The sequence below is a fragment of the Chaetomium globosum genome, genomic scaffold (genome assembly GCF_000143365.1).
Source record: "Chaetomium globosum CBS 148.51 scaffold_6 genomic scaffold, whole genome shotgun sequence".
NCBI lineage: Eukaryota > Fungi > Ascomycota > Sordariomycetes > Sordariales > Chaetomiaceae > Chaetomium > Chaetomium globosum.
This window is the reverse complement of record NT_165981.1, coordinates 1,756,615-1,768,628: the sequence shown is the minus strand read 5'-3', so window position 1 is coordinate 1,768,628 and position 12,014 is coordinate 1,756,615. Positions and strand designations below refer to the sequence as shown.

The 12,014-nt window shown below is 56.6% G+C and overlaps 5 protein-coding genes across 5 annotated transcripts; 3 read left to right on the top strand and 2 right to left on the bottom strand.

Moving 5' to 3' along the window:
• Positions 1-2,356: 2,356 nt before the first annotated feature.
• Positions 2,357-3,727, top strand: CHGG_08908 (uncharacterized protein; the record flags this gene model as incomplete). Its single annotated transcript, XM_001226834.1, has 3 exons — positions 2,357-2,400; positions 2,463-2,529; positions 2,579-3,727. 3 exons carry the CDS (start codon positions 2,357-2,359, stop codon positions 3,725-3,727), a joined length of 1,260 nt encoding a protein of 419 aa, XP_001226835.1.
• Positions 3,728-4,690: 963 nt separating this feature from the next.
• On the top strand, positions 4,691-6,239 carry CHGG_08907 (uncharacterized protein; the record flags this gene model as incomplete). The annotated part of the gene is made up of 3 exons (XM_001226833.1): positions 4,691-4,865; positions 4,941-5,794; positions 6,114-6,239. 3 exons carry the CDS (start codon positions 4,691-4,693, stop codon positions 6,237-6,239), a joined length of 1,155 nt encoding a protein of 384 aa, XP_001226834.1.
• A 504-nt stretch (positions 6,240-6,743) lies between these two features.
• On the bottom strand, positions 6,744-8,625 carry CHGG_08906 (uncharacterized protein; the record flags this gene model as incomplete). The annotated part of the gene is made up of 4 exons (XM_001226832.1): positions 6,744-6,869; positions 6,940-7,851; positions 8,126-8,245; positions 8,605-8,625. The coding sequence occupies 4 exons, from the start codon at positions 8,623-8,625 to the stop codon at positions 6,744-6,746; spliced, it is 1,179 nt and encodes a 392-aa protein (XP_001226833.1).
• A 1,270-nt stretch (positions 8,626-9,895) lies between these two features.
• Positions 9,896-10,848, top strand: CHGG_08905 (uncharacterized protein; the record flags this gene model as incomplete). The annotated part of the gene is made up of 3 exons (XM_001226831.1): positions 9,896-9,908; positions 10,152-10,355; positions 10,427-10,848. 3 exons carry the CDS (start codon positions 9,896-9,898, stop codon positions 10,846-10,848), a joined length of 639 nt encoding a protein of 212 aa, XP_001226832.1.
• Positions 10,849-11,308: 460 nt separating this feature from the next.
• CHGG_08904 (uncharacterized protein) lies at positions 11,309-11,743 on the bottom strand (the record flags this gene model as incomplete). The annotated part of the gene is made up of 2 exons (XM_001226830.1): positions 11,309-11,404; positions 11,498-11,743. 2 exons carry the CDS (start codon positions 11,741-11,743, stop codon positions 11,309-11,311), a joined length of 342 nt encoding a protein of 113 aa, XP_001226831.1.
• Between the last annotated feature and the right edge of the window lie 271 nt (positions 11,744-12,014).

Sequence of the window (12,014 nt, the reverse complement as noted above, 5' to 3'; positions counted from 1 at the left end):
TGGCGCACTCTGGACTTGCACCCGATCCGGCTTCGGTCTGGACCGACACTCCCTCCGGCACGGAAATCTGACCGCTGGAGTGGCGTGGCGGTAGCTACCGCACCCAGCACCAACTCATACCGATGACGGAGGAGTTGCTCTTCTCCGCTGTGTCAAGGATTCAAGTGAGGATGCAGCGGGGCAATCCAATTGGGCTATCTGCCCTGTCAGGTCGCCTGCTAGCTCAAGTGAGTGCCAGGAGCTGAACTCGAATGGTGTTCCATGTGGGCGACCCCCACGCGCCCCCATCAAGTTGGCATCAGACCCATGCGTCTATCGACGCCACTCAGAGCACGCTTCGTCAAGTTGGTTGGCGTGCCGGCAACGAAGCTCGTTGGCCATGGGGGGCACACCCGCGAAGCCCCGTTGCGTGGGTGAGACAGCGCTTAATCACACGAGCGTGGCCGAAAAAGGTGACTCGCTCCGTTTATGTAACGAGAGCAAGAAACCTGGCCGCTTGCCCGCGCCGTCATGTCGTGTTTATCCTTTCCTTTTTGGAAGGAGTTCAGACGATGCTGCGGGAAGCCGACTTGGCGGACGCCGAGCCTGCCCACTGCATGGCCCGTACCTTACCTTGCGGAAGATGAACCGGGGCAGCAGGTCGCGGCTTGGTGCCCCGCATCCACACGTGCGCATCGCGTCAATCGCGATGACGGAGGTATGGGAAGCCGACCGGGGGTCTCGAATTGCCATGGCGGGTACTCGCTCTTTTGCGTGTACCTACATCCGCAGTCATTATCACTGTTGGCGCGGATGATTGCCGTTGGCATAGATTACGAACTTGGACCCGTTGCTGGGCGCCCGTGTTGAGAAATCGTCTTGATACTCAAGGATACCCGGGAATCAGTAGAGGTTACATATCGAAACATAGCAAAGCCGTTTCCGTCAAAGGCGCACGGAAGGCGCGCCAGAGACGAGAAGTCATCCCGGCCCGTGCTGCACAGGAACGAACATGTGTGCCTCCATAACGCAATGCAGGTAGTTCTCAGCTAGGAGAGATCATCACACCGGTGTAGGCCAACCTCGCATGCCACCCCGCGTCGGGCCTGACTTCGCAAAGATGCCGATGAAGGATGGCGAGCGCTCTTGCAAGTAATGATATCACAACTCTGTGTCAAAGGGATTGCAGACGATAACGTCAAGCCTATTGCTTCCAAAGATGGGGGCGTTGATGTGCTCCCGCCCAGTCGAGAGGCCGGGGCGGAAATGCTATAATAGTATTCCGCAGCCGTATCACAACACCATGAAATACTGGAGATTCGGTGGTCGAAGGTCACACGGCCGCCCAATATCAGATGACGCGCTTGGTGGCGGGAACATGTGGTTGGGTTCATGACGGTACGACAGAACACAAGTGGCTCAAATTGCGTCAGCCTTCGACACGCTGATTCTGCGTGTCTCTGAGACAAGCAGGTCGCATTGCGAGCCCTCGGATGTCTCGCCCATGATAAAGATAGAGCAAGACAAGCCGGAGCTGTGGTGTAAGAAGTCGAGACAAATCTAGACCTTTTGTAACCAAAACATGGCTTGATTAAGTTCTCCAACTATTTTAGTCTCTCCAACCTGCTCGTCTATTCTTCCCACCTCCAAAGAAAAGTAAATTGATTCTGTCGTACCACACACCCGAGTCCCAGCGGACAGATGAAAGACAGAAGAATGGTATGAACAGGTCCGGGACTCGGCAAAGTTGAGCCCCACCAATGCTGCCGTGAACCGGCCGAGTCCCGCCGGCTTTGCACGTTCCCCGCATGGGGAAACAGCGGGTGTGAGCGAGTGAGGTGCGGGGCCAAGCCAAGGGCGCCACTCGGATTGCGCGACGCGAGCCGGCGGTTCTCGGTCGTTCATTCCCCCATTGACGACTTTCCATCCTTCCGGGTTTGGGGAGAAGAGCGATCAAAAACCTCGGGTTGCACCAACTCGTCTGCGTCATTTACTTTTCTCATCAGGAGAACTGTGCAGGATTCGATTGCAGTGGCTTGTTTGCTTGGCTTTTTTTAGAGCTCGCTGGTTGCTTGAAACGTGCTTGCAACGTGCTGAGAACGTGTTGAGAACGTGCGTCTTGGGAGAGGATCGGATCCATTTATTGGCCAATTGAATTTGTGAGATATCTGGTTTTCGGGGAGGCCGAAGTGACCAGTCTGTTACGGTTGGTCAATCGGAAAACAGTGAGGGCAGCAAGCAGCAACACGGACAATCCCGGGATCGACAAACGACGAGAAGGGGAAGCAAGTTCGGAAGGCCTGAGTTGAGAGTCGGGCACGGAGGAATAGCAGGGGAGGGAATTGCTGGTCCTGTGTTTCACACCTCGCTTCGCAAGATGGGTGGGCTTGAGTCTTTGAGCCCGGGCACCGACCCGGATAGGTACGGTAACTCGAAGGGATTACTGGAAGAGGGATGAGACGGAAACAAACTGACCGACATAGGCCCATCCACATTGTCTTCGTTGGTGCCGGCGCTGTTGGGTGCTTCTACGCCTCGCGGCTACACCATGTAAGTCAGTCTGCATCTCATCGAGAGGAGCACCTCACTAACCGAGTAGCCATCTCACAACATCCATGTCTCGCTCATCGCCCGCTCCAACTACAAAGCCCTTGCCGAGCATGGCGTCCAACTTCAAACTCACACTTTCGGGGACTATACCTTCCGCCCGCACGCTGTCTTCCCCTCGGTAGCCGCCGCCGCCGCCAACCCCAGTCCGTCGGGCGCCGGGCCTCACGAGTGGGACTACATCATCGTCACCACCAAGGCACTGCCTGACCGCTCCGACGACAGCGCTCTCATCGCCCCGCTCGTTAGCGCCAACTCGTGTATCGTACTCATCCAAAACGGCGTCGGCGTCGAGCAGCCCTACCGCACCCGCTTCCCCGCCACGCCCATAATCAGCGCCGTCACCGTCATCTCCGCCGAGCAGACTTCCCCGGGCACCGTCCGGCAGAACCGCTGGACCCGCATTCACATCGGCCCCTACTCCGACTCGGCCTCCTTCTCCCCGCCCTCCGACAAAGCCACGGCCAGCTACCCGCGGGGCGACGACACAACCGGCGCGCTCACCCCAACGGGCGCCTCCCCCTCTCCCAGCACCACCACCGGCAACAACAACACCAACAGCAGCAGCAGCAGCAGCAGCAGCAGCACCCCCCACCCCACCTCCGCCGCCCTCCAACAAGCCGGCGCGCACCGCGCAGCCCTGCTCTCCGACTGGTGGACGCGGCTCGGCCAGATCCGCGACGTGGACCTGGCTGCAGACGAGACAGCACTGCAAACGATCCGGTGGCACAAGCTATGCATCAATGCGGCGTTCAACCCCTCGGCGGTGCTCGCGGGCGGGCGCGGCAACGCCGACATGGCGCGCGACGCCGAGCTGCGCGCCCACCTCGCGGGCGTGATGCGCGAGATCTGGGCCGCCGCGCCGCAGGTCCTGGGACGCGCGTTCCCGGCGTCGCTGGCGGGGCCGGAGAAGATCCTGAGGAGCACGGAGCGGAATGTGGGCAGCAAGCCGAGTATGCTGCTGGATTGGGAGGCCGGCAGGCCGATGGAGATTGAGGTGATCTTGGGGAATCCGGTCAGGATTGCGAGGGCAAGGGGCGTGGAGATGCCCAGGTTGCAGACGCTTTATGCGTTGTTGAGGAGTGCGCAGGAGGTGAGGGAGGGGGGGAAGAAGGGGAGGGCGGAGAAGGGGAAGTTGTAGAGTGTTGGTGTGGTGAAGGTGGGTGGTGTTAGTTAATAAGGGGCGGTTTGTTTAGCCTTTGTAGTATGCGATTTCTCGGTTGATGGGACTTTGCTGGTTTGACTTGCTTCTCCCGGTCGTTTTCTCGTCTCATCTTACGGGAATTTGTAAATATAGGCCCAATCTCATTCGCATATTTGTCAATTATCAGCCTCTATAAACATAAAAATGTATTGTGGTCGCTCTTGCGGAGGGTTGCGTTCAGCCCCTAAGTCGGGTCGTGTATCTGCAAAAGGTATAGTTGCCGGAACTGAGAAAATACGATTGTTTAACCCCCACACCGTCTTTGAGCTTTTGTAACGCAAACTCCCACCTAAAACTCTCAATACATAGTTAGTTAGCACTCAACAACCAGGACAACATGGAACAGACTGGTCGTTTCGTCTGCTGCCCCCTGAAAAAAGCGACGCGTCGGTGATAACGTACACAATTTCAATTCAGATTAAGCCCGCCAAGAACCCGCCGGCATTCCAGCTGCTATGTAAGATGATTGGCCAATCTTCCAGTTTGCTGGGGTCAAAAACCCACCATCAGCATGGTCTGAGCTCAGAGCTGCAAGGTGTGGCCTGACCAAACAAGTGGGTTTCAAGATTTTGACAGGCAACTGTCAAGTTGGTCCTGCATTCTACGCCGCCTCGAGTTGTTGACGGGACGGCGCAGTTCTTGTACGAATCTCGAAAGGTTTCCTGTACATGTTCTCGTGAAGTGCATCGAGTCTCAACTAATTACCACAGGCCTGGCGCCTAGCAACTTCGTCTTGGATTGCGAGCTCAACTCTTGCCTTTTGAATTCAGTTTATGGTTCATCTCATCTCAACCCTGATCTCAAAAAACTCGGCTGGATTTCCAAGCTTCACCCCTGACACCTGATAAACAAACCCATCAACAACACCACCTGTTTTCATCCAACCAGCATATCCCAACCATGGAGGAAATCATATACAGCCCGGAATTGACCATTCCTGACACCCTATTGCTACGAAACCTCGCCGACGACATCCAACGGCACAAGGAAATCAAAGGGGCGAGCTCCAAGGTCGACCGCGATGAGGGCTACTCCAGTACAGGCTCTGGCCGTTCTGCCGAGAACGCTATCAACAGTGCGTGCCGATTACCCTGAAGATTTCGCGTGGCAGATCAGATCAGATGACTGACATCAGAGATAAGCATCACAGAATATGGCATCTCAGAGGAGAGGGATGCCAGCGACATTCAAAAGCTGAATGGGTTCAATGACCACGAGAGCAAGGACTTTGAGCCGACTGTCATCTCATCGCTCGACCTCGCGGATCTTCAGGCCAAGCTCCCCGCTGTCGTTTACCAGAATGTCGTCTTGCCATACATCGCCTGGGCCCGCACCATTGTGCGTCACGACACCGACGTCCTGATGTTGACACACCTCATCATGTACTTCACCACGTCGCTGCCCAGCGCCATCTGGCTGTTCTACAACTTCACCTACCTCCACGGCATCTTCCACTTCGTCATGCAGTTCTGGTACATGGGCACGTACACGCTCATGATGCACCAGCACATCCACATGGGCGGCATCCTCGCCAAGCGGCCCCTCCTGCGCCTGTTTGACACCTACTTCCCCTACGTCACGGACCCGCTGATGGGCCACACGTGGAACACGTATTTCTACCACCACGTCAAGCACCACCACGTCGAGGGCAACGGGCCGGACGACCTGTCGTCGACGCTGCGCTACCAGCGCGACGAGCTGCTGCACTTCCTGCACTACATCGGCCGCTTCCTGGTCCTGATCTGGCTGGACCTGCCGCTGTACTACCTGCGGAAGGGCAAGTACGCCAACGCCGCCCGCGCCGCCTTCTGGGAGCTGTCCAACTACACGGCCATCTACATGATGTACCAGCTCAACAGCCGCGCCGCCACCTTTGTCTTTATCTGCCCCCTGACGCTCATGCGCATCGGCCTGATGGTCGGCAACTGGGGCCAGCACGCCTTTGTCGACGCCGACGAGCCGGACTCGGACTTTCGCTCGAGCATCACCCTGATTGACGTGCCGGTATGTCAATCACCCTCCCCCCCCCGCCCCCGTCAGAATCCTCTTGGCGTTTATAAAGAGAATGCCCCCTGCGAGGCCAAAAGAAGTCCTTCATAAGAAGGCGCACCATGATAATAAAGAAGTACATATTGTGGAAGACAACAAACTTCTCGGCGTGGTAGGGGTCCTTTTGCCGTGAATTGTTCACCGAGAAGAGCAGCCAGCGCCGCCGCGAGATCCCTGTGGTTCTCCCAAATGGTAGCCGTCGTTGTAGCAGTGGCCGCTGCTCTGAAGGGGGGAGACTGGATGTTAGGGGGGGGGGGTGCCCATCGGCGCCCAGATCGATCTCACGCTGGACGAGCGCGCCGAGATGCTGCGGCGGCATACGAGGAGGTTTGGGGAGGAGGAGATTAAGGTTAAGTTTGCTGCTTCTGCTGCTGCTGCTGCTACGGGGAAGGAGGAGTAGGTGGTTGGTGAGGTGGTGGGTTGAAAGGGTGGGGGCGGGTTCTGGGGAGGGAGGGGAGGGGTTGGTTTGTTGTCCGGTGGTGGGTCATTGTGGCTGGGATGTTGCGGTGTGTAATGAATGGTATTAGCTGTAGAGGATAGATGTAATTACTAGATATTCAGTTCTCAAGGCATGGTCTGGCGTGGCTGCCGGAGAGTGTTGATACTTCCACATCCTGGCGTATGCTTAAAGAATGAGGGTCTGAGCTCTTAAGGGGGTGGCTACGGAATGGTTACTGATGCCCTGACTTTTAAGTCTTTTCCTTTTTTTTTTTTTCTTTTTTTTTCCCTCTTTTTCTCTTTTGTCTTTCTTTCTTTTTTTCTCTTCTTCCCCTCTTTCTATCTATTCTCCTCTTTTTACTCTCCCCTTTTTCCCTCTCTTTCTTTTAGCCTTCTTTCCGTCTGCACCCACCCCACAGTTATCTTTCTTTCCTTTTCAGGGAAAAAAAAAAAAGCACCGACTTCTTCACACACCCATCTTTCCACTACGCATGCGTCGACGGGAGGTGCCGGATTTGGGCCGTGTAGTGGGTGTGGGCCCCTTACCGCCATCATCGGCGCCAAGCAAGAGTTCTTCGCGAACGCTTGCTATCTGGCCCAGCGGGTCCATCCGTTACCTTCAATGGCGCCTCTGGAGGTGGCTCGTTAGGAGCAGTGGCAACGCTGGCGCCCGACACCGATACGGAGGAAGCCCCGAGGCTGGGGGCCGTGTTATTGTCCTCCCGCCCCGAAGCGCCATGGCTTCGCTTCCTGCGCCGCCCTCTTGTCCACTGCTCTTCATCGCTCTCGTCGTCAACCTCACTCGCATCCCAGTCCGCCTCCTCCTCGTCCGGCCCGCCCATTTCCGAAGCCGCCCCCAGCTCAAAGCCCTCGGCATCCGTCAGCGCGAGAGAATGACCCGGCCGCGATCGCTTCCTAGGACTGACGCTGCGGCTGGAGTAGCACATCTCAAAGACGTTAGCAGCACGCTCACGAACCTCAGCCGCCCGCAGTGAGTCCTCGCCCAAGCGGCCCTCGGCTGGATCAAACAGCAGCACGTTGTGCCGGACGGCGCCGCTGAGGAAAGGCATGGTCTCGTCTGCGAAGAGCGTCCAGGCGAAGCGCGCAAACAGGAACTCGACCGCGATGCCTCGTACCAGCTGCAGCACGCGGTTGTGGTACAAATCTGCGAGCTGGCCGGACGGCGAGGAGAGCATGACGTGCAGGGAGAGCTGGGCGGTGGGTGCGTGGGCGCCGGGGGGTGGCGTGGTCGGTGATGACGGTTGCGGCGAAGCGGAGACGGGCTTGGCTGCGAGGGTAAAGCGGCGCGTGTCCAGCAGGTGATGCAGGTCGCGGCGGAGGGTGATCAGGTTCCTTTCGTCGCTGATGGGGTGGGGGTCTGTGGGGAAACGGCAATATCTTGCCATGTTGTTGGACGAGAACCAATGCCTGTTGGCCAGGGGCACGAGGTGCGCGGCCTCGACGGCGTCTCCGTACCCCGAGATACGGCACGTGCCGTCGCGGGCCAGCGCAGCTATCTTGCCTTTAAGGGGGGCAGTGTGGTGCGCTGCATCGAGGTCGACATTGAGGTTCTTCTATGGTGGCGGGAGATGTCCGTGTGGAAACCGCCAGTGGTCGAAGGACGGGATAACAGGGTATTTGAAGGTCGTGGGGTCCTCCTCCCCAACGCAAAAGTGATATTCGTCATCTCGGAGAATGCCATCTTCTGGGCGAGAAACGCGATGGAAAAACGGTTCTGGCCGTTGCCAGGCAGAACGCGAGTTGCGAGCCATCCGTTTGCGAAAGTGTTTCCGGTCACAACGCAACAAGATGCGAGCGCAAAGTCGTACTAAATGCCATTTCCATTACCATCTTCATCGCCATCTCCATTGTCATCTCCATTGCCATCTCCACCGTCGAGTTGGGCTGAGACGGAGATCGGGTTCCGTGTCCGGATACGCAGGGTGCCGGAAGTGCACCAACCCACAACTGTTGTCGATACTAAGAGGATTAAACCCTGGTTTCAATTGCATGGTGTCGATTGGGCTTTCGATGAGAGGCAGTTGTTGAGGTGGTGGCTAGGAGCAGAGGTCAAAACGTTAGGTAGCCCCACTTCAACAATCCGATCTGTAAGTAAGAGAACGCCCAGTATCTCAGATTCATTTCATCCTTTTTCCTTTTTTCTTCCCATCTCCCTTTCCTTCTTTCTAGCGATAGCAATGATGTTTTTTTCTTCCCTTCATAGCTCTTCTCCATGTTCCTCTTCATCTTCGTTGAGTGAGTGCCGAAGGAGGGCTCAAGTAACATAACAGAATGACATCCAACGAATACCCAGTGAATACACTCACTAGTGGCAAGTACTCTAGCATGTTTCCTATAAGTGTCTTATTATTGTTGCGTGCGAGTCGAATGTTGACAATGCCAGTGCATGAACCAGCGTTGTCATATTAACCTGTGAATGGTAATGCAAGGGCGTCAATACTGCTGGAATTCGGATTCCCTCATTTTGAACACATGGGCCTCAACAATGCTTTTTGAGTAATTGTTAGGTCTTAGAACAGGTCTTAGAAACAAGTTCTCAGAGACATGTCAACCACACCGCTGATAGACCAAAAAGCACAGTCCAGTGGGTTCCAATGTTTCGTTTGGCAACAGGGTTAACCGCTGGAAGGGTTCCCCACGAGTCGCCGCTGTGGGGGCAGTTTAAATGATTGAGCAGCATGGAGCTACTGCATACCTGCATGAATAGCGCGTCAAAGGGGTCTCGACAAAGACCCTGGAAGACCCCTGAATGGCTGCCTCAGTGCTTCACTTTGTTGCTGTGTTTGTGCGTACCTCCCATGACAAACGAAGATGACAAGTAACCAACAAATTCCCAGTGATTCCCTGAGATTCCCCAACCAAGACCAGTGCTTCAGGTCCTGCAAGGTGTCGGCCCGTAATGAGGATTCGCTAGATGCGACCCAAGGGATTCGAGATAAACATAGCACATCGCTCCATACTAAAAAGCCACATATGATTATTAGCCGCCCCTGGTTAAACCTGGTTCCAAGATGCGAGATGTGCGGGATGCAGGTGCAGATGAGGTTATTTAAGCGCGACACATCTTTGGGCATCTCTGCCGCTGACGATGTGACATTGGCACCACCCAATACCAGGAACCATCTGGGAATCCCACGCACAGCCATGATAATCCTTTTGCCGTGATGAGAGGCTTCGTGTTGGCACCCTCTGGGGAGATTGTGAGCTTTGGGCGGTCCTTGAACCAAGCTTTCTAGCCCTGTCTCAGGTGGCATGGAGCCGGGAGAGGGAGAAGCGGAGACCAGGGTCCAGGGGTCTAGGGGGGAGTTGTTTCTGGGTGTGTTCGGTTGCGTTCGGTGCGGCGCGAGGGGCCTGCAATTCGGAACCCGCGTGTCTGTCACACGCTCGGCGAGGGTGAGCTTATTTACCTGTTGCAGGCGCGGGTCCAGATCTCTTCTTCCTCTTTTCTTCCACGATCTGGGTGCTTGACCGTCGCCGCCAACTCCATCACCAAGCACCAGCGTTGGCAGAAAACGACGTTGCGTTCATCTCTCCTGCATCTTGAAACACCCTCATTAACAGCCCTGTGCGCTTTGGCCCTATTTCAATACCACAAAAATGCCTGGCATTCGTAAGTTGCCCTTTCAGTGTCTGTTCTTTGGGTGCCGGAATCGCCAGAATCGCCAGAATCAGTCGGGTCGGGTCGCTCGAGGGCGCCGACTCGGGCGAGGCCATCGAGGCAGCGAGTGTCGCCGCCCGCGCCATCTGCCGATCCTGGCGACGGCCACGTGCTCCAAGGGGCGCGTTGTCGCGATGGATTCCCTAGCTAAACGGCCAAGAGCACGCGACTGACCAAAGTTCTTTTTTTTCGCAGCGTTCGGCGCGTTCGATAACCTGAAGGGCAAGCTCAAGGCTGCCTTCAAGAAGCGCGGTGAGAAGAAGGCCGCGAAGGCTAACCCCAAGGCCGAGGAGGCTACCGCTGCAGCCCCGGCTGCTGCTGCTGCGACCACCGCCGCGGCTACCGAGGCGACCAAGACGGATACCGCTGCCGCCGCGGCTCCTGCTGAGGCTCCTGCCGGTGAGTTGCCCTGCGAGACAGTCGCCCCATGGAGGCAAGAAAAAGAAGAGCTGACTGAAATGGCGATATAGCCGAGACGGCTACTGCGGCTGCCCCTGCCACTGAGGCCCCGGCTGCTGAGCAGAAGACGGAGGAGACTCCGGCTCCTGGTACGTTTGGCTCCCCAGCAGACACCCCCGCCCGCACGCTGACCCTTTCCAAAGCTGTGGCTGCCACCGAGACCACGGCGGCTGCTGCCGCCCCGGCTGCCGAAGTCACTCCCGCTCCGGCTGCGGCTGCGGCCACTCCTGCCACCGAGGCCGCTGCAGCTCCCGCTGCTACCGGGACCGTCGCCGCCCCCGCTGCGACTGAGCCCACCCCGGCCCCGGCCGCTGAGGCTGCTGCTACGGAGACTCCTGCCGCCGAGGCCCCCGCGGCTGAGGAGAAGAAGGAGGATGCGGCCGCTGCCGCTACTCCGGCTCCGGCTGCTGCGGCCCCCGCTCCTACCGCCTAAGTTCTGACCGACACTTCCCGACAACGATTCCACGACCCGGAGGAATGACGGATTGATGGGACACTGGGAAGGCGGGATAGAGGGCGAGTGACGCCGGGATGGCGATCGGTCTGGGCCGTCTTTTTTGGGCGGCAGATATGCTGCAGAAATGGATGATAGCCTGACGATGCCACACGGTGCTTGGTGCTTGGTGCTCGGTGCTTTGATTTTGCGGGGAGCTTTGGCGCGGCTTTAATATCTCATACTCGATACCCACCGTTAATAATGAATCGCGTTTCTTTGCGTGTGATGACGGGGTGCATGTGATTATGGCAGAAAAGATCGGACGGAAGGTTTTTGGAAGTAGTGGTGGTGGGGGTATTCATCCAAAGTAGAGCGAGGATAACATCTAATGTTTATGCAAAATTACCAACCCCTCTAATTCAGACCGCTTTAACTCACTGCCGTCCCCGTTGCGCAGTCACTCGCCCTCGACTTGAACCTCGTCCTCGTCATCATCATCATCATCGTCATCATCCCCCGGATCCGGCATGACAATCCGGTTGAGATGGGTGATCTAGCCAAGTCAGCACCGCCCACACCAGCAACTGAACACCCATTGGTCATTGACCGAAGGGAGGAAGAAAGAAAGAAAGGAAGGAATACTCACAAATCCAACCATATCCCCCACAATCTGCCCAATCTGCTCCTGCGACCCCGCTTCGGTAAACAACTTCTCGCTGACCTTGGTACCGACAGTGAAGTTCTTCAGCTTCAGCAGCTGCATATCCCGATGCTCCGGGTTAAACCCCTTCGGCCGCGTCTTCAGCGCCCCCTCCTTATTCCTCTCAGCAAACGCCTTGAGCGCCTTGTTCCTCCCCCCCATCTCCACCACTACCACCATACCCATCCTCATCGTTTGTATGACATGCTCCCAAACTGATGGAAGTATTATCGTCACCGGATGGCCCTATGATGTCGTAACGGCCGTCTTGAACCCTGTGGTCCGATATCTTCAACGTGAAGAAAGGCTTCCTTGATGAGCTTCTCGGTGCCCTGTGTAGTAGGTAACGTTAGCAGGCGCGTCAAGTTGTCGTATACTAGGTGTATTGTCGCTCACAGCCGATGTTTGTACAGATGGTACGGAAGCTGAACCTCCTTCCAACAGCATCCTTGAACTAAGTGGT